Source organism: Pollachius pollachius (genome assembly GCF_949987615.1).
Source record: "Pollachius pollachius genome assembly, chromosome: 3".
In the NCBI taxonomy this organism is placed as follows: Eukaryota; Metazoa; Chordata; class Actinopteri; order Gadiformes; family Gadidae; genus Pollachius; species Pollachius pollachius.
The window spans coordinates 44954123-44981865 of NC_136936.1; the positions used below are offsets into that span (position 1 = coordinate 44954123).

A 27743-nucleotide genomic window follows, 5' to 3' on the forward strand; every position below is an offset into this window, starting at 1 on the left:
GGAGAAAACATGGTTCAGGTAAGAAATGAAGCATTTTATTTAACGTTTTGGCAGATCAGCCCACACACAGCATCAGACTTAAGACACCAACACTCCTCAGTATTTACAGGTAGGCACATTCACATAGGCATCGCAGGAAGAACCCTCCAACTCTCACCCCTACTAGCAGAAAGATCAGGAGCCTGGACAGCCATCTTGCAGCCACCCAGATGAAGGTAGGAGGGAACCACTGACAGGCTAGATCCTGAACCAAGGGCTATACCTCACACACGTGTTTTCCTGTAATGTTACAATGGGAAATTAAATACAGTATATATGTGGGCTAACTATTAGCGAGCTCTTTAATGAGTGAATTATAATCAGATCAAACAATGGACTGACTGGTTCTGTGAAAAACCATGGTAACTGCAGAACTGAAGCGCTCTAAAAGAGGAAGTGACATTGATGTGTTTGAAGACTGTTGCAAGCGGAGCCAGAGGAAGATCAATGACAAACAAAATCCTTTATCATAAAATACATCTCCACTTCATTATTAAACAAGCCTTGACTTCTTTGACCATTCCCTCAAAATAAAACTCTGAATTTTATTATTTTATCAAGCAGGTGCCATACCTTTTTTAAAACAAATATCCAAACAAAAAAGGAACAAAGACTGTTTTGGAGGTTGAAGTTCAAATGATTGAGACATCAGTTGATAAAGGAGAGAAACTAAAATCATAACCACTTCTCTAGACAGTCCCGCAGCATGCTGCGTTGCCGGGGCAACACTTCTCATTTAATACAGCATCCTAATGGAAGCAAAGCACTCTGGGAGAGTTGGGAGGGGGTGGTGAGACATGATACCAACAGACCACGCTCTCAACGGGGCACAAATGTGTGCTCTGTACACGCAAAATAATAACTACACAAAATGAAAAAAACACAGGCATGTTTTTAGGCTTTTTGGGAGGATAGTCTTCAAGCTTCGTTTGGGTTCATTTAACGCCGCACCGTCGTTGAGGAATTGTGGAATATATATTTACACACACGCTTCACAGCAGCCTTAGTAAGAACTTAATGCTACATGGTCCTAATCTTTCTAACAACACACAGCAGAGCCGCTAGCTCTGCCAGCCAAACAGGGGAGACTTATGACAGGAAGTCCTTAATATCTGGCTAGGGCGACCGGGAGTCTTGGGGTGCAGCTGACCTGAGATCCGGGTTAATGGTTAAAGGGGTTGAACAAGTGACGTGGTGGTGGTGGTAGTGATAAGCAGGAGGGGATATTGCTGACCGGTTGTCATTTCTGTTAGCGTTGGGCGCAGACAGGTTTACGCCTCATTTAGGCTGATGTCAAACACTGAAACCCCTGTTTACAATGCAGATGTACTACGGACACACGTATGCACGCCGTTAGTATGTGTGCTGCTAGGCGTTGAAGGTATAGGAACAGGCCAGGGGAGAGGAAAGGGAGGTAAGGTGTCTGTTCTCTTGATGCCTCCACCAGAGCAGCCATCTTGGGAGAGAGTGCACCTGTTGAAGGAAGGTTGAGCTCTGGGCGCCCTACAGACACAAGGCTGTGGATGTCGCTTTCAGTCCTAGAAAAACAGGGGACCCAGTAAGGATCTTAGTGCGTCGCCTTGTCTCCCATCACACTTCCCGCCATTTTACTATTCTGAGCAGAGGAACACAAGATGTGGGTTGGGGTGGGTTCCCCCAGAAAGGAAGATGACAGCACAAGTACCACACAACCTCTTCCTCTTAGACAGTCCTCATGTTCCTCAACAGGACAATGGTTTGGAGAGGGAGGGGCTTGGCGCAGTGTCCCCTGGGTGAGGAGGTCAGACTGTAGGGTCCGGGGCTGTCATTTCCTCCTCCTCGGGCGCCAGTAGGGGGTGCCGTTGTTGGTCTGAGTAGACCTCCCGCACTACGAGGACACGAGTAAGTAGGGACACCAAAGCGCTCTGTTCCAGGGGCTCCGAGCTGAACCACAGTGGGTCTTCGGTGCCAGCGCCCGGAACCGGTCTTACGTAGAAGCCGCTCGAGCTGTCCCGTAACGACAACGGACTGGGGGGGGGGGGGGAGAAGAGGGAGAGCGAGATGAGAGGAGAAAGACAATTTAGGTACTGTTAGTAACCACGGTAACCACCTATCCTGTAAAAGTAGCAAAAATTGAGTTGGAGGATGTGAACAGCAGTTTGTCGTCAAACACAGTATGGTGACCGTTCTCATCTAGACTTATCCCAGCTACAGAGATTAAGGGAGGGCCCTACGGCATATTTCTGATCGGTAAGCACTAATGAGTGTTTCAGTATAAATCTCAATAAAAACAAGGCATAACCCCATCCCTTCAGATTCCGACCCCAACAAAGGATGGTTGGGACCTAGAATGTTGAGGGCCCAATCGCGACCGTCGAGCGCCTCACCCACCATTTGGTTCTGTAGAGTTCATAGAGGCGTCGCTCGCGTTCGAGGTGAGACGAACTCCGAGGGGCGGAGCTTCCTGACGCCTCATCGAGGTCGTCTGCGTCTTCATCCTCTGCCTGGCGCTTCCTCTTCCTGAAGCCTGGGGTCAGAATTACAAAGATGTCATCAGCCACCCTCGAAAACCTGACTCGTTTTGTTAGGTCAATACATCAAGATTTCGATTTTATCCCAAGCGACTTACAAGTTTGTCGAAACATAGTATCAGAATCCGAGCCCTCCCAGAAATCTATTCAAGGGCCGACCACCGTCAGATTAAAAGGTTACTAAATTAATACATCATCAATGTCCTCATATATCAGTAAAGTCCAATCACATGATATCAGAATGTGAACAGCAATATGGAGTATAATCATAGGACTTCAGCACAGATGCGTGATGCATATAGACATCATCTCCATGAACCCAAACACACTGAACATCAAGTCCTTATAGCCAAACACAGTAAACATCAAGTCCTTTGGCTGTGCACGTTTAGGGTAGCACCTCTACCTAAACTGACCGGGTAGTTCCTGAGAGCGGGCGGGCACGCGGATGCAGTCGGCGGTCTCCTTGGTGAGAGGATGCTGGTTGTCGGGGCCGTAGACATCGGTGAATGCGAGACGGAGGTGCTGGTCCACGGAGCGGAAGCCCAGGTGTTTGGTGTTCAGGAAGACCAGGGAGAGGAGCAGGGAGGTCGGGCTGTGCTCCCCCAGCTGCCGGCTCCGCCACAGGGAGTCCTCCTCCACACGACCCCACGCGGAGCCTACAGGACACACGGGAGGTCAGATCCTCTGGACCCAGACTCACAACGCTCCTCTATCCTGGAGAGAGTGGCCCTTACGAGCTTGCCTTACGAGGCCCTTACTCCTATGCAGCAGATATCTAGAACTGACAACTTCCAGAACAGCTGAGGTCTGCCCCAACACTTATACCTTTAAACAGGGTTCATAACATTTGTTAAACTATCGTCATGTAAAGCTGCTTTAAAATCAATTGTGGCTTAATGTTTATAAAATGTGATTCCTGCTTCTAAAGCCCTAACTGAGCTTGCCTTACTAGTCCTGAAATGAGCAATGACTGTACCAGGGTACACAAACAGTCTATACATCCATTAACAATGTCCTCATATTCCAGTTAAGTCCAATCACATGATATCAGAATGTGAACAGCAATATGGAGTATAATCATAGGACCTCAGAACAGATAAGCAGAGTATAGTACAAAGTGAATGTCAGTTCAGTAGTATCTGTACCAATAAATCCTCCAGTAATCTGCTCTAAAGTGCTGTTTATTTTATGCTAAATGGCATATCAGTTTTAAATTCTCCACATGTAGTAAATGTACAGCTTGCAGAAGTGTGTGTTATAAAGTCTCATATGGTCTGGAGTCAGTTCAATGTGTTGTCTCACCATCAGGAAGGAGACTGGGCTGCCAACCCGTCAAGATCCGGTCCAACTCCTCTCCAAACCGCCGGTAGCATGGGTCTCCAAACAGGTCATCATTACGTCCTTTAGCATTCAGATGCTACACATATAAAAACAATTTCACAATGATGAATAGTTGAACGTTGAAAACGTTGAACACAGATTTGGTACCGATGATCAAACCACTCCATTGGACAATTCCTCATTTAAATCGCTCATCAGTTATTCAGGATGTGAACAGCAATATATTATAATCACAGGATTGTCACAGATGAACAGGCATGCACCGTATAGAGTGGATCAATAAAAAGGTTTAACACTTTATTCGTTCGGTTCATTCAGAACACGTGCTCGTTAGAAAATTTGCATTTCAAAAAATAAGTTTAGAACCGTCTACAATTTAACACTGCTACGCAAATCGTATTTTATTGACGTTGTAGTAAATTGGTTTGATTTGCATTAGAACCAAATTAGAGAATGCGGCGGCATTATATCCTGGCGGCGATCGCACGAGTGATCCCTGCTCACGGTACACTACTCTCCAACATTCGAATCAAGATCCAAATCAAAAACATCCCAATGAACTATGAATTGATGGCAATTCTGCCAACGTCATTATTAAGCTAAATAAGTATATTAAAGTGTTTAATAGACTTTTACCAGAGACGACGGTCCTGATGGTTATAGGTGTAGTGTCTTCAGACTGACGACACGAGGAAGAGAGCGGGTCTAGCATTGCGCGACAGATATATACGTCAGCCGGAAACTACTGACGGTACTTTCAGTTCCCCCTACTTTCCATGTCAATCGCCGTATTTCAAAGAGTACAATTCTGGAGTGTTTTTTCTTTTTATAGAAAAAAATTAATCCTTTGATACAATTATTAATGAATATTTAACTGATATCTTTTTGCTATTTTACAATTCTATATTTTGTATACCATAACAATCTTACATTAAATCTAGTTCCTAGTTAATTTATTAATTTAAGCTAAGGCAGGATTTCATCTATTTATCCATAGTAGTAATAATACATAATCTTTTAAATTCTTTGAATATATATTCGATTGGCATTTTTATCACAAACCCAACTCTTTATACTCTTTATATAGTTTATAAAGAAGCATACTAAGAGCCAAACATTCTTTCTAAAGCATTTCAAAAGTTTGATAAAGTTCAAACAACAAGAGATAGCTGAGTTCTAAACGGCGAGGCAGTATCCTTTGGAGGAAGGGTTTTAACATGAAGTAATAGGCAGCAGTTTGTAAAACAGCCTTTTCGTCTGGGCTTCCGATTGGTTACTGACCTTCTGGATGGCAAGGCAAAGGTAGAGGATGCTGTCTGGGGAGTAGCGCCCCCCGCAGGGCCGGCTGACCTCCTGCACGAAGCGGCTCAGGGAGACGCACAGCTCCTCTGGACTCAGGGACAGCAGGTCTGCTCTGGACCGGGTCCCGTCTGCTGAATCCACATTACTTTATCAACCAGGGTACCTTATCAATACTCTCATTGGTTCCATCACAATTTCTCTGCTCTCAATCGTAAAAATAATAAACAGAATCAAAAAAGATTCAGAAGGAAAAGCATTTTGAGTCGGCCTTGTGTATGAAAAGTGCTATATAAATAATAATATCCTTGCCTTGCTAAGTAAAAATATAAAAAACGCAATAACAATGAGGAATAAATAAGTGTACTGTTTTTATTCCTCATAAATATAGCATATAAATATGTTTATTCCTTCCTATTTTTACTTAAATTACTCATATTGCTTACATCCTAATTTATTCTCTGTTTTCATTATAGTGGACCAAAACCTCATTGGAACCACAGTAACATTGGTACCAGTGTCTATAACATTGGTACCAGTGTCTATAACATTGGTACCAGTGTCTATAACATTGGTACCAGTGTCTATAACATTGGTACCAGTGTCTATAACATTGGTACCAGTGTCTATAACATTGGTACCAGTGTCTATAACATTGGTACCAGTGTCTATAACATTGGTACCAGTGTCTATAACATTGGTAGGCCTGTGTGGACGCTGACGTAGGCGTTGACAGAACAGAGTTCCTACGTCGCCACACGGTCACGTTTGGGGGCGGAGCCTGCTCACCTGGTGTGGTGCTGTCCTGGTCTTTGGAGCCGTGTGATTGGTCAGCGGGGGACAGCGCCCAGCGTCTCCAGGCGTCGAGGCCGTAGCGCGCCCGCAGCGGGACGCGGCGCTGCCCCCCACGCCGACCGCGAGTCTGCACGGAGGACGGCGACGCGGGGACGGACCCCGCCTCCACCGCACGCCGCTTGTGACCCTGTGTAGCAACACACACACACACACACACACACACGCAAATGGAAGATAAAGTGACTGAAACTACCGGCTAGGTAGGTGTCTGTCTGTCTGTCTGTCTGTCTGTCTGTCTGTCTGTCTGTCTGTCTGTCTGTCTGTGGTTTATGACTCCCAGGGAGGAGCAGAATGTGGGGTCCTGGTACCTGTCTCCTGGCCTGAGGGAGGGGAGGCGGTTCCTCCATCTTTTTATCCACCTCCTCTTTTGGCTCCTCCTTCTTCTCTTTCAGCTCCTCCTTCTCTTTCGGCTCCTCCTCCTCCTCTTTCGGCTCCTCCTTCTCTTTTGGCTCCTCCTCCTTCTCTTTTGGCTCCTCCTCCTTATCTTTCGGCTCCTCCTCTTTCAGCTCCTCCTCCTCCTCTTTCGGCCCCTCCTCCTTCTCTTTTGGCTCCTCCTCCTTCTCTTTCGGCTCCTCCTTCGTTTTCCCCTCCTCCTTCTCTTTCGGCTCCTCCTCCTCCTCTTTCGGCTCCTCCTCCTCCTCTTTCGGCTCCTCCTCCTTCTCTTTCAGCTCCTCCTCTTTCTCCCCCTCCTTATCCTGAGTCTCCTCCTCCTCCTCCATCTCCTCCTCCTCATTCTGCTCTTTCTCCTCCCCCTTATCTTCCTTCTTCTCCTCCACCCCCTCTTCAATTACTTTTGTTTCCTTCTCTTCCAGCACCTCCGCCTTCTTCCCTTTCTCATCCTCCTCCTCTTCGTCCTTCTTCTCCTCCTCCTCCTTGTGCAGGGCGGGGGGAGGCGTGGAGTCCATTTCCTCCTCTAGGTCCTCCTCCGTGGCCGTGGGGGGGGAATCTGGACCTGGGGCGAGAAAAACAAGTCAACTACAGTCCTCCTTAGACCTTCATCATGATCCTCAACAACATCATCCTCCTCCTCCTCCTCTTTTGACCATCATTATTATCATCATCATCTTCGTCATCACCACCATCAACTTTGATGACTTGAAATAACATATTCTTAGTTACATTTCATTTATGAATTCAACAAAGAAAACTGTTATATCCAAATGATTGGCAATATGTAAACCTAATCCATCCGACTTCCTGAACAGCTGAGCCGTTTCAGTGAACAACACAGAAGTGTGTCATGGCGAATGGATGGTAAATGTACTGCATTTATATCACGCTTTTCTGTAACCAGTGGCCACCCGAAGCACTTTACAATATTGCCTTACATTCACCCATTCATGCACCCATTCACACACCGACGGCGGCGTCGGCCATGCAAGGCATCAGCCAGTCCGTCGGGAGCAGTTAGGGTTAGGTGCCTTGGTCAGGGGGTCGAACTAGCAACCTTGCGGTTACCAGGCAACCCGCTCTACCTCCTGAGCGACTGCCGCCCTGTCTTCACTAGGGACATAGGTTTAAACCAGAGGTCACCCTGGCTTCATCACCCGGATGAACCGCCCAATCACACGCCGTGTGTGATGAGGGGGGAGGGTGAGCTACCTTGTGGGAAGTCTTTCTCCAGGTCCATCTCAAGGTTGTACTTCTCTTCATCCTCCTCTTCCTCACTCACACTGCCTGAGGAAGAGGAGGACGATGAGAAGGAGGACTCTTCGGCTCCACACTCCTTCTTCAGCTTTAGAGGTTTTACTTCTGAAACTAAACACAGACACACACACAGACACAGACACAGACACACACGTTAGAGTCAATTACTTCACTTATCTTTAGTTACATATGTACATTTATTTGACATACAGGAATATTTGATCTAGTATTTAACTGAAACAGAGTTTCAGGGGGGTCTTCTGGTACCTGGTTTGTGGTTGTCTTGGGAGGGTTCTGGTCTAAGGGTCTCCTGAGGGTCTTGGAGGACTTTGGTCTTCAGGTCTGTGATGTTCTGGACCAGTTGGTCCACCCCTTGCTGGGAGCTGGGTAGGAACACCGGCACTGGAACCTGTGCGAAGAGGAGATGAGGATTAGGGTTAATGAAGAGTGGACAGTGTTCTACTGAGATTATTATTTCTTGCCTTTACTTAACCGAGTTTCTTTTTGCATTTTTACAGTCTCATTCAGTGGATATAGTATCGCTGCTTATACAGGCGTACGATTAAAGCTCAAACGGTCTGGCAATTATGCCGTAAAGACAATGAAATCAAGACAAATGTGTGTGGGTAGTTTTCAGCAGTTCCCCTGATAGTGAGCCATCCTGGCGGCTCCGTCTAATGGTGTGCCTGCGTGGAGGTAGCGCCAGGTAGGGAAAGAGGCTTTGTGGGCGGGGCCGAAGGATGCAATGAAGAACCATAGGCTCGGCCTTTCCAAATGAAAACAGTTCTGAGCTGAAAACCCTCCCAACGTACCTATTTTCTATTTCATATAGTCGGCCACACTCAGTTTTTATTAACCTATGCGTCAGTACCTAGGATCATTCGGAGTGTGTCAGGCGCTGTGTAATTGATGCAGGTTTTAAACGTCTTACGGGGAAGGGCAGGGAGAAGGGCATGGGCGTCAGCTGGGCGTACATGCACATGGGCACCGGGATGTAGACGGGGATGGGGATGGGCACCGGGATGAACTCCCGCTTCACGCCGTCGTCCGCATCTGGACACACACGAAATACGACGTCATCATTACATCGCTGCATGAGGATGACGTCATCATTACATCGCTGCATGAGGATGACGTCATCGGTGGGTCCGTCAGGCTACATATTGCCTTCAACATGTAAACATGATATCATTACACCTGTGTGTAAAAATGACATGACATCACAGAAACATGACATCATCATAGCACCACAGCAGAATGTACAGTACATACTACATCATTAGATCACTACATCAACTGACAGCAGAATATAAAGGTTCCAGCCCTGCAGGTGAGGGTGTCTGGTTACCTGTCTGCAGTGGTTTGCTCTGCATGTGGGGTTTGCAGTAGGTGGCCTTGGTCAGGGTGAGAGGTTTACACAGAACAGCCTTGTTCTTTACGTCACGCAGCAGGCCCGGGTACACCATAGAGCCCTGGCTCAGCATCTACACACACAGCACAGCACAGAGGCACACGGTCAACAATTGGATGCACATCACCAAGGTCCACAGTCAACAACTAGACACACAACAGAGAGTTCAGCAGTAGACACAATAGGTCAACGGTCAACAACTAGACACACAACAGTTAAACAGTCAACTAGACAGTCAATAGATGGTTAAACAGTCAGCTAGCCACCCAACAGTCAACGGCTAGCAACTAGCAACACAACACAGTCGACCGTTACAGTCAACAACTAGAAACACCACAGTCAACCGTTACAGTCAACAACTAGAAACAGAACACAGTCAACCGTTACAGTCAACAACTAGCAACACAACAGTCGGTTGAACAGCAAGTCAAAAGTTAACTGCTGGCAAAAGAAAAAACATTTATTCGTCAATTTAACAACCAGTTCACCAGTCAAGCCAGTCATTCGTTATACATCAGTCATTCAGGAGTCAGTTCCACAAGTCATCAAGCTATATTTCTAACCATGCAGTGGAGTTTATACATACCCCAAGTTTAGCCCCCTGCACCTCGACGCCTGTGTAGCAACAGAACACACGTCATGGTTAATAAAACATGTCAAACAAACACAGAAACACACACACCATCCAATAGCACACACACACACACACACACACACACACACACACACAACCAGACGCACCGAGGCTGATGTTCTCCGGTCCCTTCTGCGTGACCATGACGGGTTGGTTCTGCTGCAGGTAGAAGCGCAGGAGACACTTCTGGTCACAGAAGTGCTTCATCTCAGACCTCCAGTGGACCGACTCCGTGAGGTTGCCCTGCACCCGGCAGCAGTCGCACCGCGCCGCCTAGGGGGCACCCGGGGAACCGCAGGCACACACCAGTCATGTTTATGGTACATACAGTAAATACAGTACATATAGAGCAGTGGTCACTGGTGAAAAGCGCTTGAGGGCGAGGCGTTCCTCAACATTGCAAACAAGAAATTAACAGCGTAAACATATCGATAGAAAATAAGACATTAAGACAGTTGTTTTTTTTAATATATAGAAATTTAAAAGGTCTAACATTTTGTATATACTTCTGGCGAAACGTAATCCTAAAGTTTAAGAATCCCTTGTCCCTTGAAAATTATGTGCCAGGTAGTAACCAATAACTACGACCCAATTGTACCGCCATATGAATCCCAGTGGATGCATGTGCATTGGGCCACACCCAGTGAACAGCAGTAGTTCACAAACCGTAGGCCGTCGGTTCTTATACAGCACCTTCATGAAACAATCAAACCACCTCAAATGTATTGATTTTCCATCAACAGCACACGAGTCAGCCTCTCCCCTTGAGCGCGGCGCAGTCGTGGTAAAGCGGTGCGTGTGGTTGTACAGAAGCGGTGCAGACCTTGTGGTACCAGTCGTGGAACTTCTTGGCGCAGGCGTCGCTGCAGAAGTCGCGCGTCATCCCGCCCAGCTGCCGCGTCACACTACGCTTGCACAGCTGGCTGCAGTGGTTGCAGCTGACGCACTTCAGCCCAAGCCTGCGGATGAAGTCCTGCTTGAAGAGCAGCTTGCAGCCTGCGGGACAGACCACAGCGCCAGTCAGTCGCCAGTCCCCAACCAGACACCCATCCATGAGTGCTGTCGCTCAGCGGCTCAAATGGGGAACTGTTCGTCCACGAGGACCGAAAGGACCTTGTGGCCGACCGAAAACCAAATGCTGGGACCTCAGACCTATACCGACCTCAGCCCCCCCCCCCCCCACAACGAGAGGCTCTTCCTGCTTCAGCCATATTAAGTCATGACGTTTTCAGCGGCTCACTCAACAGGATCAAATAGCACTGGTTGTGTTTAGGTTCCAATAGGAGGAGATTTGAGTCATCATCATTTAGGTTACAGTAGGACAAGATTTGAGTCCTCATGGTTATTTTTAGTTTACAGTAGGAGGAGATTTGAGTCCTCATGGTTATTTTTAGTTTACAGTAGGAGGAGATTTGAGTCCTCATGGTTATTTTTAGTTTACAGTAGGAGGAGATTTGAGTCCTCATGGTTATTAATAGGTAGAAGGCGGAGCTAATTTGAGACAGACAGACAGACAGACAGACAGACAGACAGACAGACAGACAGACAGGCAGAGACAGACAGGTACCTTCGCTGCAGAAGGGTCTTTTGACCCCAGAGATGTTGAGGGTGTCGTGGAGGGTCTTCTCCTCCTGACAGTTCTCACAGAAGGTGACGATGCAGTGGAGCTTCTTGTAGTCCTCACAGCAGCTCCGGCTGCAGAACTGGTACACCTTGTCCTGAGAGACAGACACACACAGACTCATTTTGATATTTTTAGGTGTTGTCGGCAGCTGAGCAATTTTTGGTCAATCCCATTCGGTAAATCCCGCTTCAGGTATGTATCTCTTCCGAGGACTGTTCTCGGCGCATTATCTGGCACAAAACCGTCGGTCTATGACTGGTTGTCTGACCGGTCAACCAAAAGACCACTTCCTGTCAGGAGCTGCCTGTTTTCCATGTACTTCGATCACACAGCAATAGTGAGTCAGCCGCATAGTCAGTATTGAGACCGTAGAGGTTCATGTAGACGGTATTTCAGCATTCATATCCCTCACCTCCCACTCCAGGACCTCAGGCTTCAGGCTGAAGGCTCCTCTGCAGTAGTTACACTTCAGCTGGACACTGTTGGTCGCCGTGCCGACCGGCGGCTGCCCGTTGGTCACCGTCTCAAGAGCAGCATTCTGAAGAGGGAGAGTTGACCCAATGAGATCTCTAAGCCAATACCTCAACTAAATGAAATCTAACCTAATGCCTCAACTTTAGTCCTCCAACCCAGAACCAAGACCCAGGGCTAACCTGGAACTTGGTGACACACTGGGAGCTGCAGAAGCTGAGCACGTCGCCCTCTGGCAGCATGGCCTGGTACTGCGGCAAGGAGTTCCTCTTGCAGAAGTGACATGTGGGCTCTGCGTCTGCACAGGAAACACACACACACACACACACACACACACACACACGTTAATCATTAAGAGGTAGACAATTGGACGGAGGGCAGTGAGACAAGAGAGAGGGAAGAAAGACAGATGGATAGGCAGACAGACAGAAAAAGGCAAATTGACAGACAGGCAGACAGATAGTTAGGCAGAGAGGCAGACGGAGAGACAGACAGACACTGCTGGGGCTACTCACTGAGGACCAGGGGCGTGGCGACCTTGGGTTTGCTCATACAGGAAGCCGAACAGAACGACCCCATGACTCCTGAGGACCCCACGCCATGTAGGACCTCCCCCGTCTTGATCAGAGTCTTACAGCTGGAGCAGCTGGACAGCTTACTGTTCACCTGGGGAAACACCACCAAAGAAGACAAACAGGTCATTCAATGGGCTGTACGTAAGATTAAAGAGCTGTCATTTCAATGTTACGTTATAGGAATGCCAAAGCGATCGGTCAGCTAGTGAGTGAAATCGGTGATCCCCACTCACTAAGCAGGGTGCTCATGCACTACAACACACCACCGCCGGCAACAGTAACACAATTGTGCGTCTTCTCTCAACGGAACTGTTATGCGAACATGCCAATTTCTATTCAATTTTCAGGTACATCGGAGCCTTTACAGTGTCTGCAGTGACATTAACCCTGTTTGCATTAAAAGTGAGAGGTTTTGTTGGAAGCGTACAAAGGACATCAGCCCTTCCAGCCAGGGAAGGACATTAAAAAGGCAGCAGCGAACGCATTATTTCATCAATTTTTTATTTCAAGCGTTCAGACCATTCTAACGAGAGGGTAGGGGTGAAACTAGTGGGCAAGGTTAACGCGAGACACCGCTAACGCATTGCCATGGGAACATATTGATGAGGTCATTAGTGTCTTTACCGACAGAAAACACTGACCCTAAAAAAGGAAAAAAAGACACAGACCCACAAACCAAAGGCACAAAATGTTATCTCAAGCTAAGAACAGAATTTGACAATCTGTACAAACTTTCATGCGCATCACCTGGAAGTAAATATAAGCAGCTGGAAGACATATGGTGAGGGTTTGACAGGGTTGAACATAAAGCTATAAACGATGACCTGCCATAAAACACAGCGAGGCAGGCCACCTTGACCTTGTCATACCGTGTGTGTGTGAGGCCCTATGCATGCGTGTCCCTGTATGTGTGCGCGCCCTGTGTCCGTCTAAGTGCCGTGTCCATGCATGTGCGTGGGTCGGTATATCATTATGGTCACCTTCATTTTGGTGTTATCTGTGTGTGTGTGTGTGTGTGTGTGTGTGTGTGTGTGTGTGTGTGTGTGTGTGTGTGTGTGTGTGTGTGTGTGTGTGTGTGTGTGTGTGTGTGTGGTTAAAGTCCCCTTCATATTGGTGTTGTCCCTGTGTGTGTGGGTTTGTGTGTATATATCATTATGGTCCACTTCATATTGGTGTGTGTGTGTGATACACCATGCTCTGCCAAGAGCATCCAAGAGCCAAGGGCCGTTTCTACAGTATCTCCAGGACAGAATTCTGAAGTTGCTGAGCAACAAGTACAATTCCAGGCTTCGAGCCCTGGGTGCCCATCGCCTAGCAACAGCCTAGCTCCAAGCCCAGCAACAGACAAGTTCAGGCCTAATGACAGCCTAGCTACAGCATAGCTTCTGCGACTCTAGTATCCGGGGTTCTCCGAGGGTAACCGGGGTGTTTTCATAGTTGTGCACGAGGGCCGGGTATTACTTGAAATGCTTCCAAAACAACTACATGGTTTTGCTTCAGATACCAAATAAACACTGATTGCAGTATCTTACTCTAAATGTGAACACAATATATATATTTTTAAACATTGAGACTGTGAGATTTCTATTTCATTCCATCATCTGGAATTCATTATACATGGATAAACTTTGTCCAATCAGATCAGTCCAGTTTCCCTTCACTTCTATTTAAGTAAAGCCAAAGCAATAGGTAGCGGTGCAGTGAGAGAGAAACTCCAATCACCGATGTTTTAAAGACAGCCGGGCTTCCTCCTGATTGTAACTCCTCCTGCAGTAGTGAAGTGGTGTGTGAAGTGGTGTGTGCCTGAGAACCAATCATGTACACAACTACTGGTCCAGTTTCTGCTCTCGATAGAACCATCACTTTCCGGCAGGTACAGTATTGATTTGGTACCCAGCTCTTGTGTACACTCTGTGTGAGTGAGTGAGTGAGTGAGTGAGTGAGCGCCTGTGCGTGCATGCGTACCTGTTTGAACTCCTTGATGCAGTTGAGGCAGCAGAAGCGTTTCTGCTGGCCGTCGACCAGCACTGCGTGGTTGGCCGTGGCGCGGTTGGGCAGGTAGTCTCCGCACTGTTCGCAGCAGTTCATGATGAGGCCATTGGCCATGCGGTACACGTTGAAGCAGGCGTCGCTGCAGATCTTGTGGGTCACCGTCTTAAAGCTCACCTCGTGCCGGATCTGGGGACACCAAACACGCCTGGTGTTAATGTCACCTCTGGGCTTGGTCAGGTGGAGGGAACCAGATAATGAGTTCAAGAGTCAGAATGAGTCAGACCACTGGGGTGGTGCATAATGGGGTCGGATCTGAATACTGGGGCCGACTTTAAGACTGGGTGACCCTGAATCTCTTGCCTGTTCCTCTCTTAATCCATTTACACGTTGCGCTTCCCTTGACCTGGCAGGGTTTCCCCATTTTCCCCAACGGCACACAATGACAGACTGGGTACCACCCCATGATCCAAACGGTTGCTGCTCAAAATCCTGTAATAGTTTATTATTATTAACAGTGGAACCAGACTTAGGAACGTTGTGCTACTACTCAACTGAATACAACAAACAACGTACTCAATGCATCCCTCTTTAAGAAAAACATTGCTTAACAAAGTGAAGAAAATACATTTTTCTAAATAATGCAAGCATGCTGGGGGAAAAAGCAGTTAACAAAACATTTAGGTAACATTGGCATGGCAACGGCCGTGGCGAGAGACGACTCATAAATGCTCCTTTGTGAGTCGAGAGGAAGCGTCCACCATTTTGGATAAAACAGGTTTCTTTTTTTCAAACGGTATCCATGGAAACGGCGCCTCAGGCAAGGTGGCGGAGGCCTCACACCACCCCATGTGTGCGTGAGGGGCTGATCTACTACATATATTTTGATTTGTGTGTGTGTGTGTGTGTGTGTGTGTGTGTGTTCATCTCTGTGTGTGCGTGTGTGTGTGTGTGTTCATCTGTGTTTGTGTGATCATCTGTGTGTGCGTGTTTGTGTTTGTTCATCTGTGTTTGTGTGATCATCTGTGTGTGTGTGTGTGTGTGTGTGTGTGTATGTGTGTATGTGTGCCTGTGTGCGTATGTGTGTACCTCTGTGAGCTTGCCGCAGACGGTGCACTTGGTCTTGATGGTGGTCTTGGGGGGGTTCTGTTTGTTTTCGTAGGCCCCCAGGCAGCCCGTGCTGCAGAACTCCTGGAAGGACTCGCTGGAGTCCACCTGGGCCACGATGGTCCCCTTCATAGTGGTGATGTCCCTATAAAACACACAAACACATATAAACAATATTTATAACATTAGGGTCCCCTTCATAGTGGTGATGTCCCTATAAAACACACAAACACATATAAACAATATATATAACATTAGGGTCCCCTTCATAGTGGTGATGTCCCTATAAAACACACAAACACATATAAACAATATATATAACATTAGGGTCCCCTTCATAGTGGTGATGTCCCTATAAAACACACAAACACATATAAACAATATTTATAACATTAGGGTCCCCTTCATAGTGGTGATGTCCCTATAAAACACACAAACACATATAAATAATATATATAACATTATGGTCCCCTTCATAGTGGTGATGTCCCTATAACACACACAAACACATATAAATAATATTTATAACATTAGGGTCCCCTTCATAGTGGTGATGTCCCTATAAAACACACAAACACATATAAATAATATATATAACATTAGGGTCCCCTTCATAGTGGTGATTTCCCTATAACACACACACACACACACACACACACACACACAAAATCAAGATACCATGCTGATCTCCCCTAAACGTACACGCTCAAAGACATCATACTGTCTCAACAATCACAGCATCACAAAGCCACACCCACAATCACTCTTGTTGCCACGCCCCCTCCCAAGGGCCCTGCCACCAGCAGGTTGGTAGCCTGCCAGCCCGGCCCCCATGGGCCCCACAGCAAGGGCCAGCCTGCACCTGAGGAGCCGTCCTCGAGGGCCACTGGGCCCCCCCGCCCCACCATATGGTGTGGATGGGAACAGGCCTGACAGCTCTAGATGGAACAATACAAATGCTACGACTCGGTGAACACTATTGTGTGTTCGGTGTGCGTCTGGTTTTCGGGGTGTGTGTGTGTGTGTGGTGTTCTCTGTCTGTGTGTGTGTGTGTGTGTGTGTGTGTGTGTGTGTGTGTGTGTGTGTGTGTGTGTGTGTGTGTGTGTGTGTGTGTGTGTGTGTGTGTGTGGTGTTCTCTGTCTGTCTGTCTGTGTGGTTTTCTCTGTCTGTCTGTCTGTCTGTCTGTCTGTCTGTCTGTCTGTGGTGTGTTCTCTGTCTGTCTGTCTGTCTGTGTTCGGTGTGTGTATGTGTGTGTGCGTGCGTGCGTGCGTGCGTGTGTGTCCCTCTCTCTCTTTACTTTTTACACATGGTGCAGGTCTTCTTGGGGGCGGGCTTGTGGGAGAAGGCGGAGAGGCAGGTGGTGGAGCAGAACAGGTGGGTGGAGCCCTTGCGCTGGTAGGCCGTCTGGCCCTTCTTCAGGGGCTTCTTACAGTTGGCACAGGTCACCTGGGAGGGCAGGGGTCAAAGGTCAGAGAGGACACCAAGGCACACCAACTTACATTTGAAGGGAATATTCATTCAAATGGACAGTATTATATAACTAATGGCATGAATCAATGTATTATCGAGAGTAGTAATTAAGCTATAAGTCACCCAAGTTGGATGTAAAAAATATTATTTTCATTTTGTGGGAACTTTAAAGATAATATAAAACCAAAGCATTGATGCAGTGATCCTTTTTACTTTTGCAAATGTAAAAAGCTGCCCCCTAGTGGACTTCCATGCTAACTAAATAATGAACTATTAATTAACCAACCAGCCAACCAACTAACTAGCCTGGCTAACGCCAGACCTCATCTCAATCTACATTGAGATGAGGTCTGGGAACCACACATTCATTTTCTCGTATTTGAGGCGTTTTCTACGATTGCCCGGAGCCGTTTATTGGACGCTACGAATGTCTATCATATGAGTCTACGTAGCACATAGCCAATCAAAGCCTGTTGGTAGCAGGGCAAAGACATCCTTCTTGGTAAGGAAAGAGTTCAACGCCGAAAGTTGCTCGTTTTTCAAAATAAACTTGCGTTTTAAACTACTTAGAACACTATCTAAGGCTGCATCGAAAGGCAACGCGTCTGCTGCCATTTTGGATCCGTTAACTACAAGCTTCGGTGTGTCGCATAGACGACGTCATCGTCTTGCCATCCCTCCCCGTTCTGTGAGTGGTTCCCTATCTCAGGCGAAAAACGGATCCATGGAATCCAGGCTGCGTAGCAGCGAGAGGCAGCATGGGTGTACCCAGGCTACCAACTAACCATCTAACTATCTCAAAAATGCATACGTATCCTGAAGCACAGGTGTGGTCATCACTGGTACCAAACCAGTTAAGCTTTGGTAAAATAACAGCTTCACAAGAGAGCCAGGAGGGCAACTGTCATTCAAAATCGAAAAACAAACCAGACATGGGCATATTCCCTAGATTGAGTCATATGGGTTAAGGGGTTGGCTGATACAAAGGCCCCCTGCCCCTGAACACGAGCTCTCTGTCTCTCTGGTTACCACGAAACCGTGGCGCCATTGTTGTCATGGCAACACCGGAGACGCTCCATTGACAACCCAAACAGCTAGCTACAGCTGGAAAACAAGATTCACTAATACCCAAAGTAACTAATAGCCACATGTGGACCGACGTATCACTGGACGACCTCATCATCCAGCCGGGATGATGTCATCGCCCTGAAGACATCGTCCAATCACTGCCTTTATGTCACTTCTGTTTGCACCAGAGTTAGTTGTATTGGTGTTTCCTTTTGGGAAAGAGGTTGGTGGTGGACCCACAGCCCTATTTCAGAAGGTTGTAGTCCGGCATAGACAAAGAGGAAGGAGCGGGATGGATCCGACCAATTAGAGCCTCTGAGAAGGAACGTTTCCTACTGTGGTGGAACGGGCGTTTCTCATTGATTCATGCTAGATTGCTAGTGTCCACCAGGACACAGTCACCATACTTTCAACCGGGAATGAATCCAGATTCTAAATGGACTGATGCCACCCCTATCAAAACAAGCCAACCCAACAATTCTCTTCTTCTGCTCCTGTGATTGGCCGAAAGTCATTCTAGAACAGTGTGGTTTCAACCTTTCTCCAAAAGGAGCTCAACATCGTTTTACCCTCCATCAATATCAATGTCCCATCTGAACAGTGAGAAGTAGTTTGCTCTGTTCTCTGCTCTCGTTAAGCTTATAAGCATGTATCTATATGTGTATATATATATATATATATATATATATATATGGAGACCCCAAGTGGGATCCACTTGGGATCCACTTTTGTAGAACTAGCCTCCCCACTTGGGAGGCTGGGATACACTTTTGTAGAACTAGCTGGAGCAGAGCTGTGATTGGCCGACACGAAGGGGGAGGGGTACCTTGACGGTCCTGGGCGGGGCCGGGGGCTGGACGGCGGCGGAAGAGGAGGATGAGGAAGACTGGCCCTGAGGTTTAGGGAGCGAGGGGGCCGGCGAGGGGGAGTCCACCCCACCCTGCTTCTGGTTCCGAGGGAACGAAGCTGACTGGGAGATCCAAGAGTCTTGGGGGGGGGGGGGGGGGGGAAGAGAGAGAGAGAGAGAGAGAGAGAGAGAGAGAGAGAGAGAGAGAGAGAGAGAGAGAGAGAGAGAGAGAGAGAGAGAGAGAGAGAGAGAGAGAGAGAGAGAGAGAGAGAGAGAGAGAGAGAGAGAGGTGTGTTAGAGGTGTGCGTGTGTGTGAGGGGGGGGAGGAAGAGGGGGAAGGAAGCAAGAGAGGGGAAAAGGAAGAGAGATAGTGTGTGTGGGGGGGTTAGAGAGAGGAAGAGGGGGAAGGAAGCGAGAGGGACAGATAGAGAGAGAAAGAGAGAGAGGGGTAGAGGGGGGAGAGAGAGGGAGGTAAGGGGAGGGAGAGCAGTATAAGGGAAAGAGGTAGGGGAAGGAGATGGATGGCATCATTTCTCTTCTAGGTCCTTCTCTCCTCTGTTGCCGTGGCAACGAAGCCCAGTGTTTGTAATCCAGGTTACGCCAGTAAAACTCTTTATCACATATTTATTATAAAGTATTTGCTCATAACGTATACATTGTTATTGACACATAAATAACAACATATCTGTGAGACATTGTTGAGTAAGCAGTGTGTGAACGTGTGTGCGGCACCTGTCACCTGTGCGTGTGTGCACATTACCTGTGCGCATGTGTTACCTGTGCGTGTGTGTGTGTCTCCGTTAGAGACAGGCTGGCTGCTGTTGGCTGCTCCCCTCCCAGGGTTGAAGGAGGAGTTTGCCTTGGAGGAGGTGGAGGAGGTGGAGGAGGAGGAGTCTGTGTTGAGGCTGAATGTGCTGCTGATCTGCAGACCGTTCTCCTCTGCTGGAGTCTCTGGCACCTGCACACACAGACACACAGACACACAGACACACACACACACACACACACACACGTTAGCATGAAATGGTAGAAGACGTACAGGTTTCGTGCTTTGCACTAAAGCCTCAGGTAAATAAATGTAAGAAACAAAGTTTTTAGCCCAAAAAAAACAACAGATAATATTTGGACCATTGACCATTGAGCAGGATTTGCCTTCTCCAAATTTGGACCAATGACATCAATGGTCCAAATCTTTCCAGACTGGATTCTGCCGGTCTCCGTCCCCTCCCCGGCCCGGCCCTCCTCACCGCTGTGGCGGCCGGCGGCCCGCCCTGCAGCGACGTCACCCCGCTGATCAGCAGCTTCATGTTGGCCGGGAGCTCGGCTGTGATGCGCTTGGGGGGCGGGGCCTCATCCGTGGTGGGGGAGGAGGAGAGGGGGGCGGGGTCATCTCCTAGAGTGGTGACGCTGGCGATCCTGATTTGCGAGTCGGGCTCTGTGCTGCTGAGGGCCCCGGCGGCGGGGGAGCCGGGGGCCTCCTCCTCCTCCTCCTCCTCCGTGGGGCCCCCGGATCCCTCCTCCTTGTGCTCATAGTCCTCCTCGTCGTCGATGACGATGGGCTCCGTGGCAACCGTAGCCCCCGCGGTGGCAGTGGCGGCCTTGGCGGAGGAGCTGGAGGCGTCGGCAGGTGGGCTGGTTGCCGTGGATACTGCAGCGGGCTGGCTGGCGGGAGTGGCCCCCTCCCCCACCAGCACCACGTCGTCGTCTTCGTTGCCGTCCTCCCCGTCGGTCATCATGGGAACCGCCTCCTCCTCCTCCGGGGCCTCAGTGGGCGTGGCTTGCGGCTGTGGCGAGGGAGGCCCCGCCCCCTCCCCCACACCAGGCCTGGGTTCTGATTCCCCGTCCATCGCTAAGGCAACCACCTGCCGCCAGCAAAAACACACAAAGACAATTAGCCAATTAGGAGAGAGCAGGGGTGGGGTTGGGGGGGGGGGGGGCAGCAGATACAAACCGGTTTCCCTGGAGACACCGTCGCGCACACACGAAAAAAACTCCCACATGTTACCACACGTGCACTCAAATACACACGCTCGCACAGTGACACGTGCACTCTCACACATTGAAACATGCCAACCCACACACACACACACACATAAACCTTGCTCCACCGTGTGTCTCCCAGTTGAGCAACTTGGAGCCAGTTCCTGATCGACCTGATTAGTGGAGCCAAAATGGCCACCATGGAGTTGAGACAGGAAGTGACAGGCAGCTCTGTGGAGGCTATCTGAAGGCTAGCAGATGAGCTAACACTAGCTACCTCACACAAACAGGGAAGGTGGAGAGAGAAAAATATGTAGGGAATGTTTAGGAAAGAGAGTGTTAGGGAAGATGGGGAGAGACAGAGAGAGAGAGAGAGAGAGAGAGAGAGAGAGAGAGAGAGAGAGAGAGAGAGAGAGAGAGAGAGAGAGAGAGAGTACAGGTGTAGAGAGGAGAGTGAAGAGAAGGAACAGATTGTACTGAAGGTATAGGAGCCGGGGTGTGGGGAGGAAGAAGGGAGAGCATACCGAGAGAAAGAGAGGGGTTGGTTTAGCGGAAGAAAAGGAGGGGAGATGGAGAAGGAAAGAGAGGGAAGGTTGAGTTATGAAATGAAAATTAAGAGGTGGAGCCAGGGACTGCATACGGTATACCACGTAGTAACGTCAATGATCCGTCTCTGTATTCACTGTCCGACCCCTGCCTGCTTCTTAAAGCTAGAGAAGGCCACTGTGGAGGAACCAGCTGGAGTTAGCTGGATATTGAAAGTATCAAAAACCCACCACTTTGTTCAGGCCTCCATCCAGAGCCCCTCCAAAACACATGACCAGCTTGCTAGCTAGCCTTAGCCATAGGTCTCCTTGGCTGGCCTTTTGGAAGACTCCGGTCATGCGCAATGAGCGCACAGGCAGAGGTTACGCAGGTAGGTAGACAGACAGGTGGGCATGCAATCATTCCACTCAGGCTGAATGAAATGCTTGGACGTGCTTATTACAGCCTGTGACAAGTACAGATACCGGATTGGTTTCTTTATTTGTACTTTATTTTGTATTTGATTTAAGGATTTCTGTCGGGATGTAAGAATCCCAAAAATGAAAACGATGCTTCCAAAATAGATGTCATAACCAATCATAAATTAACTGTCTCTGTATTCACCTTCCATCCCCTACCTGCTCCTTAATGACCCGTCTCTGCAATTACTGTCTTCCTGTTCCTTCCTAATGACCCGCCTCTCTGTATCCAGTGTCTAACCCCTACCTGCTCCTTAACAACCCGTCTCTGTATTCATTGTCTAACCCAGTGGCGTCGATATTCCCAAGTGTCCAATGCTACAGCCCCACATTTTTGACAGATTAATAATAATTGCAATAATAATTGCATTTGGGGGTACTACTAGAATAGGGTGACATGCCCCTATGTTAAAAATGCCCCTTATGATTCCTACACTGTTCATGTCTGTAAAACCTTTTTCAGCGTCTTTCAAAAAAGGTCAGATTTCTATCATATCGCTTTAAGGCACCCCTCCCCAGCACGCCCAGTCTGCTGTGATTGGTCCAACGCTTTGCGCGTGTGTCGGCAAATTCAAACCCCCGAGAAGTTGTAAACATTTCGGGAAGCCGGGAGGCGCGACTTTTACATTTTAGCACTGCCCACTGCACAGTCTGACGTCACACTGTTACGGAAGTAGAGTTTGAGCGCAAACAAGCTGTCACTGTCTAACCCTACCTGCTCCCTAATGACCTGTCCATTTATTCACTGTCCAACCCCTACCTTCTCCCTAATGACCTGGCTCCGCCCGCCTAAGTACTTCAGCTCAATTTTCATCTCGCCTTCAGTACAAGGTCTGGATTTGCGGTATATACTCGGGTTTTCTTTCGGGAGTGGCTGTCATGACCAAACGTTAGCGATTGGTTATGGCAGATCCAGAGTGCCACTGGGCAGATCAAATAAGTTTTAAACTCCAACAGACACCCGCCTTCAAGGGAGTTAACGTATGTCAATGGAGAGTGACCGGAGAGTCAGGTAGGACCCGGCGAAATGGAGATCCCCTGAATAGTATTTTAGTACATTTGGTAAATCTAACAACACTGGTCTAACCCCTCGCTGCTCACTAATAACATGTCTCTGAATTCACTGGTCTAACCCCTACATGCTCACTAATAACATGCCTCTGTATTCACTGTCCAACCCCTCTCTGCTCACTAACAACATGTCTCTGTTCACCTTCTAACCCCTACCTGCTAACTAGTGACATGTCCCTGTATTCACTGTCTAACCCCTCCTTTATAACAGTGAATTACGGACATGATTTTTTTTTAGTTTATTTCCCGACTACAAATCTTCCTCACTCTATTTCCTGATTATATATCTTTCAATCTATCATACACACACATAAAATATACCAAGCTAACCTCATCCCGCTGTAACTATTAACGACCACACACACACACACACACACACACAGCATGTCCATCATGAGTGACAACAGCATCTCCAATGCCCAGCTACACCTTGGTTGCCGTAGCGACAGGGATCCACCTGCCACAGGGGCTTTCAGCGGGGAGGGTTGGAACCCTTCTCCTGTTAGAAGATGGGCTGGGACCCAATCATTGGTCAGGATTGATGAGCTCACTCCTTTATGTACCTACTAGTGCTGTTCATCATGATCTAGACCACCGTAGCCATGAAAGATTTATAAACTAAATCCATTTCAAAGCCTTTTAGAAACAGCTGGCAGAAAGCCAACCGATCGGGATTTTGTTTTGTGGTGCCGTTTGTTTTTTTTTAAAATGTTAGGTATTGGCTATTTTAATGTTGTCACATGGTCAGATACATGTCATGTCAACATTCTCACACAAACACAGACACACACACACACACAGTCAGAGAGGCAGCTCTAGCTCCGCCCACAATTAAACAGTCTGACATCAGAGCTCCAACAGCACAGCTTGCACCGCCTCCCCCCCCCCAAGCCTCCTCCCTCAAACCCTCCCGCCCCCCCTCCCCCAGCACACACGGCAGCCATTTTGGATCCACAACAACACAGGAAGTCCTTTGATTGAAACAGCAGCAGACTTCCCATACAGCTGACACGGCCAGGAATCAGACTAACCCACGTTCAAACGAGGACTAGACCTCTATAAAGGGGGCAGCTCACCAGAAATGCCTAACAAAAATTCCAGCCAATAAGCAAAGTATTGGACTAGCCCTTGGACTAGCGAGATAATCAACATGATTAACTCTCTTCCCCTCAGGATTAACACAGTTCTGTAAATCTGAATATCAACTATATTTGAATGTCCTTCATCAGTCAATATAGCTGTCCGTAAGCAAGTTACCCACACTGGCCTGCGGTAGGAAAATACATGACCTGTGGTACTGGTCAGATATGTGACAACGTATGCAGTATGGTATGCAACATAGTTCAGTCTAGTATACGACAAGACAATGTCGTCTACTGCCTACACAAGCGGCTTGGTGGATCAACCTGCTAGTGGGTTCAACATTGAGGTGAAACAGCTAGTAGCGACCACAGGTTTGATTCCCACATTTGATTCCTTCTTTCCCTCACTGTCCTGTCAATAAATAAAATCATAAATAGATATCTATCTTTCTATTTATCTATATTATGGATTTGTAGGTCGTTAAAATTTGGTTATAAATGGTTTAGTTTAGGTGTTGGGTTACAGATTGTTAAGAATAGGTTACAGATGGTCAAGTGTAGGTTAAAGGTACATTTACATTTCAGATATATTTATGAATATCTGAAACAAACCAGCTCACTGTTGAACTGCATGTTGGGATTAAACCACTTCCTGGTTCAACCAAACCCTTAAGCTTTACTGACCAATGAGAAGCAGAAGCAAGCAAAGAGTCACATTCAAAATCATTAGTGTTCCGGGCAGTTTAGTAAATGCTAATTATCCAATGTTGGGCTCAACAACATTGTTTCTGATGGGGAATTGCAAGCCTAGATTATAAAAAACTGAATTGTTGCTAATACATTTAAACAAAGTATACCTAAATAGATCTTTAATGGAAATTAAACATTGGGTTCAGTCAGTTAATATGGGACACCTCACCACCGCTCAGATGATATTAACATATAAACCCAGGGACAGCACGTCTGGCTTCACATCCACAGACAAGGTAAGCTTGTGGAGACTGTGTGACATACTCTGCTAGGGAAGCGGCCAGCTCTAGAGAGAGAACCAACTGCAATGCAGAGCTCCCTACAGTCTACATCCAGAGGAGACAAGGAGGAGGAGAAGGAGGAGAGGGGTCATGCTACCTCCCTACCGTTAGAGATGTGGCTCTGCTCAGCAGCGAGCGGGTTAAACGGCAGAGCCCGGCCACATCATCATCATCCTCATCATCATCATAGGTGCTCTACCTTCCCAACATGCGCATCACGTGTTTGCGCATTAAGTCGATTGCACATCATTTTATACATTAGGTCACAACGTGGCAACGCGCACCCATCTGCGCAAACGTGTGCATGAAATTATCCAACGTTGATGTCATTAAATATCATAAACAGCTATTATTTGATTAGGGGTTCATTGTTAACAATATCACACATAACGTCCTACGTTAAGCAGAGCAGCATACGCAGAATCATCCATCATTCATGTGCTCATGAGGTAATTTCCATGTCGGTTACCTGGCTGGCGAATGCAACTCTCAAAAAGAAACGAAAAACTACGGAGTGTATTCATTCAGTCCAATCAAACGGTACATGAGCAAAGCCCCCCGCCCCCGTCTGTCCTTGACCAGAAACCCGGATACCAATCGAACACGCCGGGTGGAACCGAACCGACCCTCACAACCAACCCACTAAAACTTGAGTCCACCGAGGAGGTTAAAAACTTTACTCCGACAACCGGAGAGTCCAGAGGCGGAAGCCGCACTACCTGGGCCGCTGAACCCACAGACCACCTCGGGATAAAGGGGGAGAGTTGGGCTCGGCCAAGTTAGGAACCTCAGACGTGGTTCAGCTTTCCGGTCCGTCCCCGCAAACGCAGCCACTGGATTAGCGGGGAACCGAGGGAGGAGGGCAGGGAGACTGCGCCATTGTTAATATTGGAGGAACCGATTACAAGTTATGAGCGTCAAATCAGTAACAATCACAAAATAACGACCCAATATTGGTCAACTACATTGTAGTTGAAATCTCTCCCAATAGCCATTTACGTAAAGCGCCCTATAAAACCACGTTGCTCAGATACTTTCCGATATATATATTTTGCGTAAGACATGCCCTTGACAACCAACCTGCCCCAAAACGTGGAATAAACCTGATGTTTTGGCGCTACCTGTGACAGGGAGCTTTAATTGGAAAGTTACTCGATATAGAGACCACCCCGGGCAATCAGTGGCAAGTGCCCGTGGCTACCACATGGGGCGCCCTAGCCTGGCGCACCACAACCGCCTTCCTTTAACGCAGGAGGGTAAACAAGCCTCTAAAAATTGCACAGCGTTGCTTAAGGTTCTCAAGGCATCTCGGTTGTCGTATCGCAGCCCAAAGCGGGATTCGACCAAAACGACCCCCCCACCCCCCTCCCTCCCCTCCCGAGAGCAGCGCTGCTCCCGTCCGCCATTAGCGAGGCGAACAATACGCGAGACTGGAGGCGATGGTCCGCCGCCACGGCGCACAGGGGCAGAGAGAGCCGCACACTAGGCGCACAATAAAAGAGGGAATAGATCCTAAAACGTGTCTCCCCGAAACCCCAGGGTCTCCGTGTAGGGTCTGTGAACCCCTCCCCTGTCCGCCCGCGCAGTTGCTGAAACTTTAACTCATTACGCGTTGAATTGGAAATATAAAAACGTCTGTGAATGTCTTACCGGAGTAGGGCTGGAAACGATATAGCGCCACTTTTGTGCCTTGACATTAATCCGTGGGAGCGCATGCGCTCTGACGCACACAGTCCACTCGTGGGAGGCTAGAATGAGACTCCAACGAGGTCCACACTCGGGTTTCTCCGCCGCGCAAGCGCAGACCGCTCAATCAGGGGTGATATGGCTTGCAATTACATCGGCCCATTAGTATGTATTTTACTCAAAACCTAAGGGGTTTCGGATGTCGAATATCCCACGTCAATCCATCTTGGACGACGTTTCAAGCAACTCTTGACCACTTAGGAGTTTAATTTACTCAGAATTAAATGAGGCTGCAATCAGGCGCTTTGCTCTGAGCGGATCTGAAACATGCAATGGGTTGAGAGAGTTCACGTTCTGCACAATGTCGTAGAACCCAGTTCTCCCTGGACGATGAAAAAAAGTATAAGCCAAGTATGCGTGTGTCACGTCCACCCATCTCAACACACACACACACACACACACACACACACACACACACACACAAGCCGATGGGAGGGAGGAGGGGGGCTGTATTACGTGTGCAAAAGAACGCAGAATCCTACGTAGGGTCGTGTCTGCTCATTGCGACTGCGATAGAAGGGTCTTCTGAAAGTATCAGTTCTACCGGCTGTAAACATCACACACTGGAAGGTCGTGTAAATTAGGGGCGTCAGCAGCAGTCGTCAGAAAAGTAGAGAGAGCTTGTAAACATGGCGGATCAGGTGCGCTCAAATGCGGAAAAAATGTGTCTTCGCATACACTCATGAGTTAGTATACAATAACAATAGTCTCAATACTCCCCAACTGTGACCGCATCTCCAAACTTACCAAATTTAGGGCGAAGTCAAAGATATAGAGGAGAAAATGAGTATCGACTTGAAAGTATGCGCAGATGTATCATCTCTCCCAGGTAAATAGTGGATGCCGATCCGTCTATTGATCAGGGACAAACATATTGATAATGGAATTAGAATGTTGAACTGACCAATACTCGGTCCAGAACATGAGGAACATGTAACA

The 27743-nt window shown here is 47.9% G+C and overlaps 1 protein-coding gene across 3 annotated transcripts; it reads right to left on the minus strand.

Moving 5' to 3' along the window:
• zmym2 (zinc finger, MYM-type 2) lies at positions 1 to 27743 on the minus strand. Of its 3 annotated transcripts, none has more exons than XM_079733251.1 (25): positions 27552 to 27743; positions 20138 to 20752; positions 19668 to 19848; positions 18870 to 19030; positions 16803 to 16951; positions 15488 to 15650; positions 14375 to 14587; positions 12350 to 12500; positions 12017 to 12132; positions 11776 to 11901; positions 11307 to 11457; positions 10563 to 10735; positions 9847 to 10012; positions 9692 to 9720; positions 9043 to 9178; positions 8626 to 8747; positions 7962 to 8103; positions 7650 to 7805; positions 6356 to 6999; positions 5982 to 6174; positions 5175 to 5326; positions 3855 to 3969; positions 2966 to 3208; positions 2410 to 2545; positions 1 to 2046 (listed from the first exon to the last, which is right to left on the minus strand). In XM_079733251.1, exons 2-25 carry the CDS (start codon positions 20735 to 20737, stop codon positions 1821 to 1823), a joined length of 4644 nt encoding a protein of 1547 aa, XP_079589377.1. In that variant the 5' UTR covers positions 20738 to 20752; positions 27552 to 27743; the 3' UTR covers positions 1 to 1820. The 3 variants fall into 3 exon arrangements, with proteins under 3 accessions (XP_079589377.1, XP_079589378.1, XP_079589376.1); XM_079733252.1 differs by lacking the exon at positions 27552 to 27743 and adding an exon at positions 26709 to 26796 and having other exon boundaries at positions 5175 to 5323; XM_079733250.1 differs by lacking the exon at positions 27552 to 27743 and adding an exon at positions 26709 to 26796.

Coding starts and splice junctions, on each gene's coding strand:
- zmym2 (XM_079733251.1), bottom strand. CDS start 20,737: ATGGACGGGGAATCAGAACCCAGGCCTGGTGTGGGGGAGGGGGCGGGG. Junction 8,748..9,042: donor GAGCAAACCACTGCAGACAG/GTAACCAGACAC, acceptor GTGTGTGTCCAG/ATGCGGACGACGGCGTGAAG. Junction 7,806..7,961: donor CCAAGACAACCACAAACCAG/GTACCAGAAGAC, acceptor GTCTGTGTTTAG/TTTCAGAAGTAAAACCTCTA.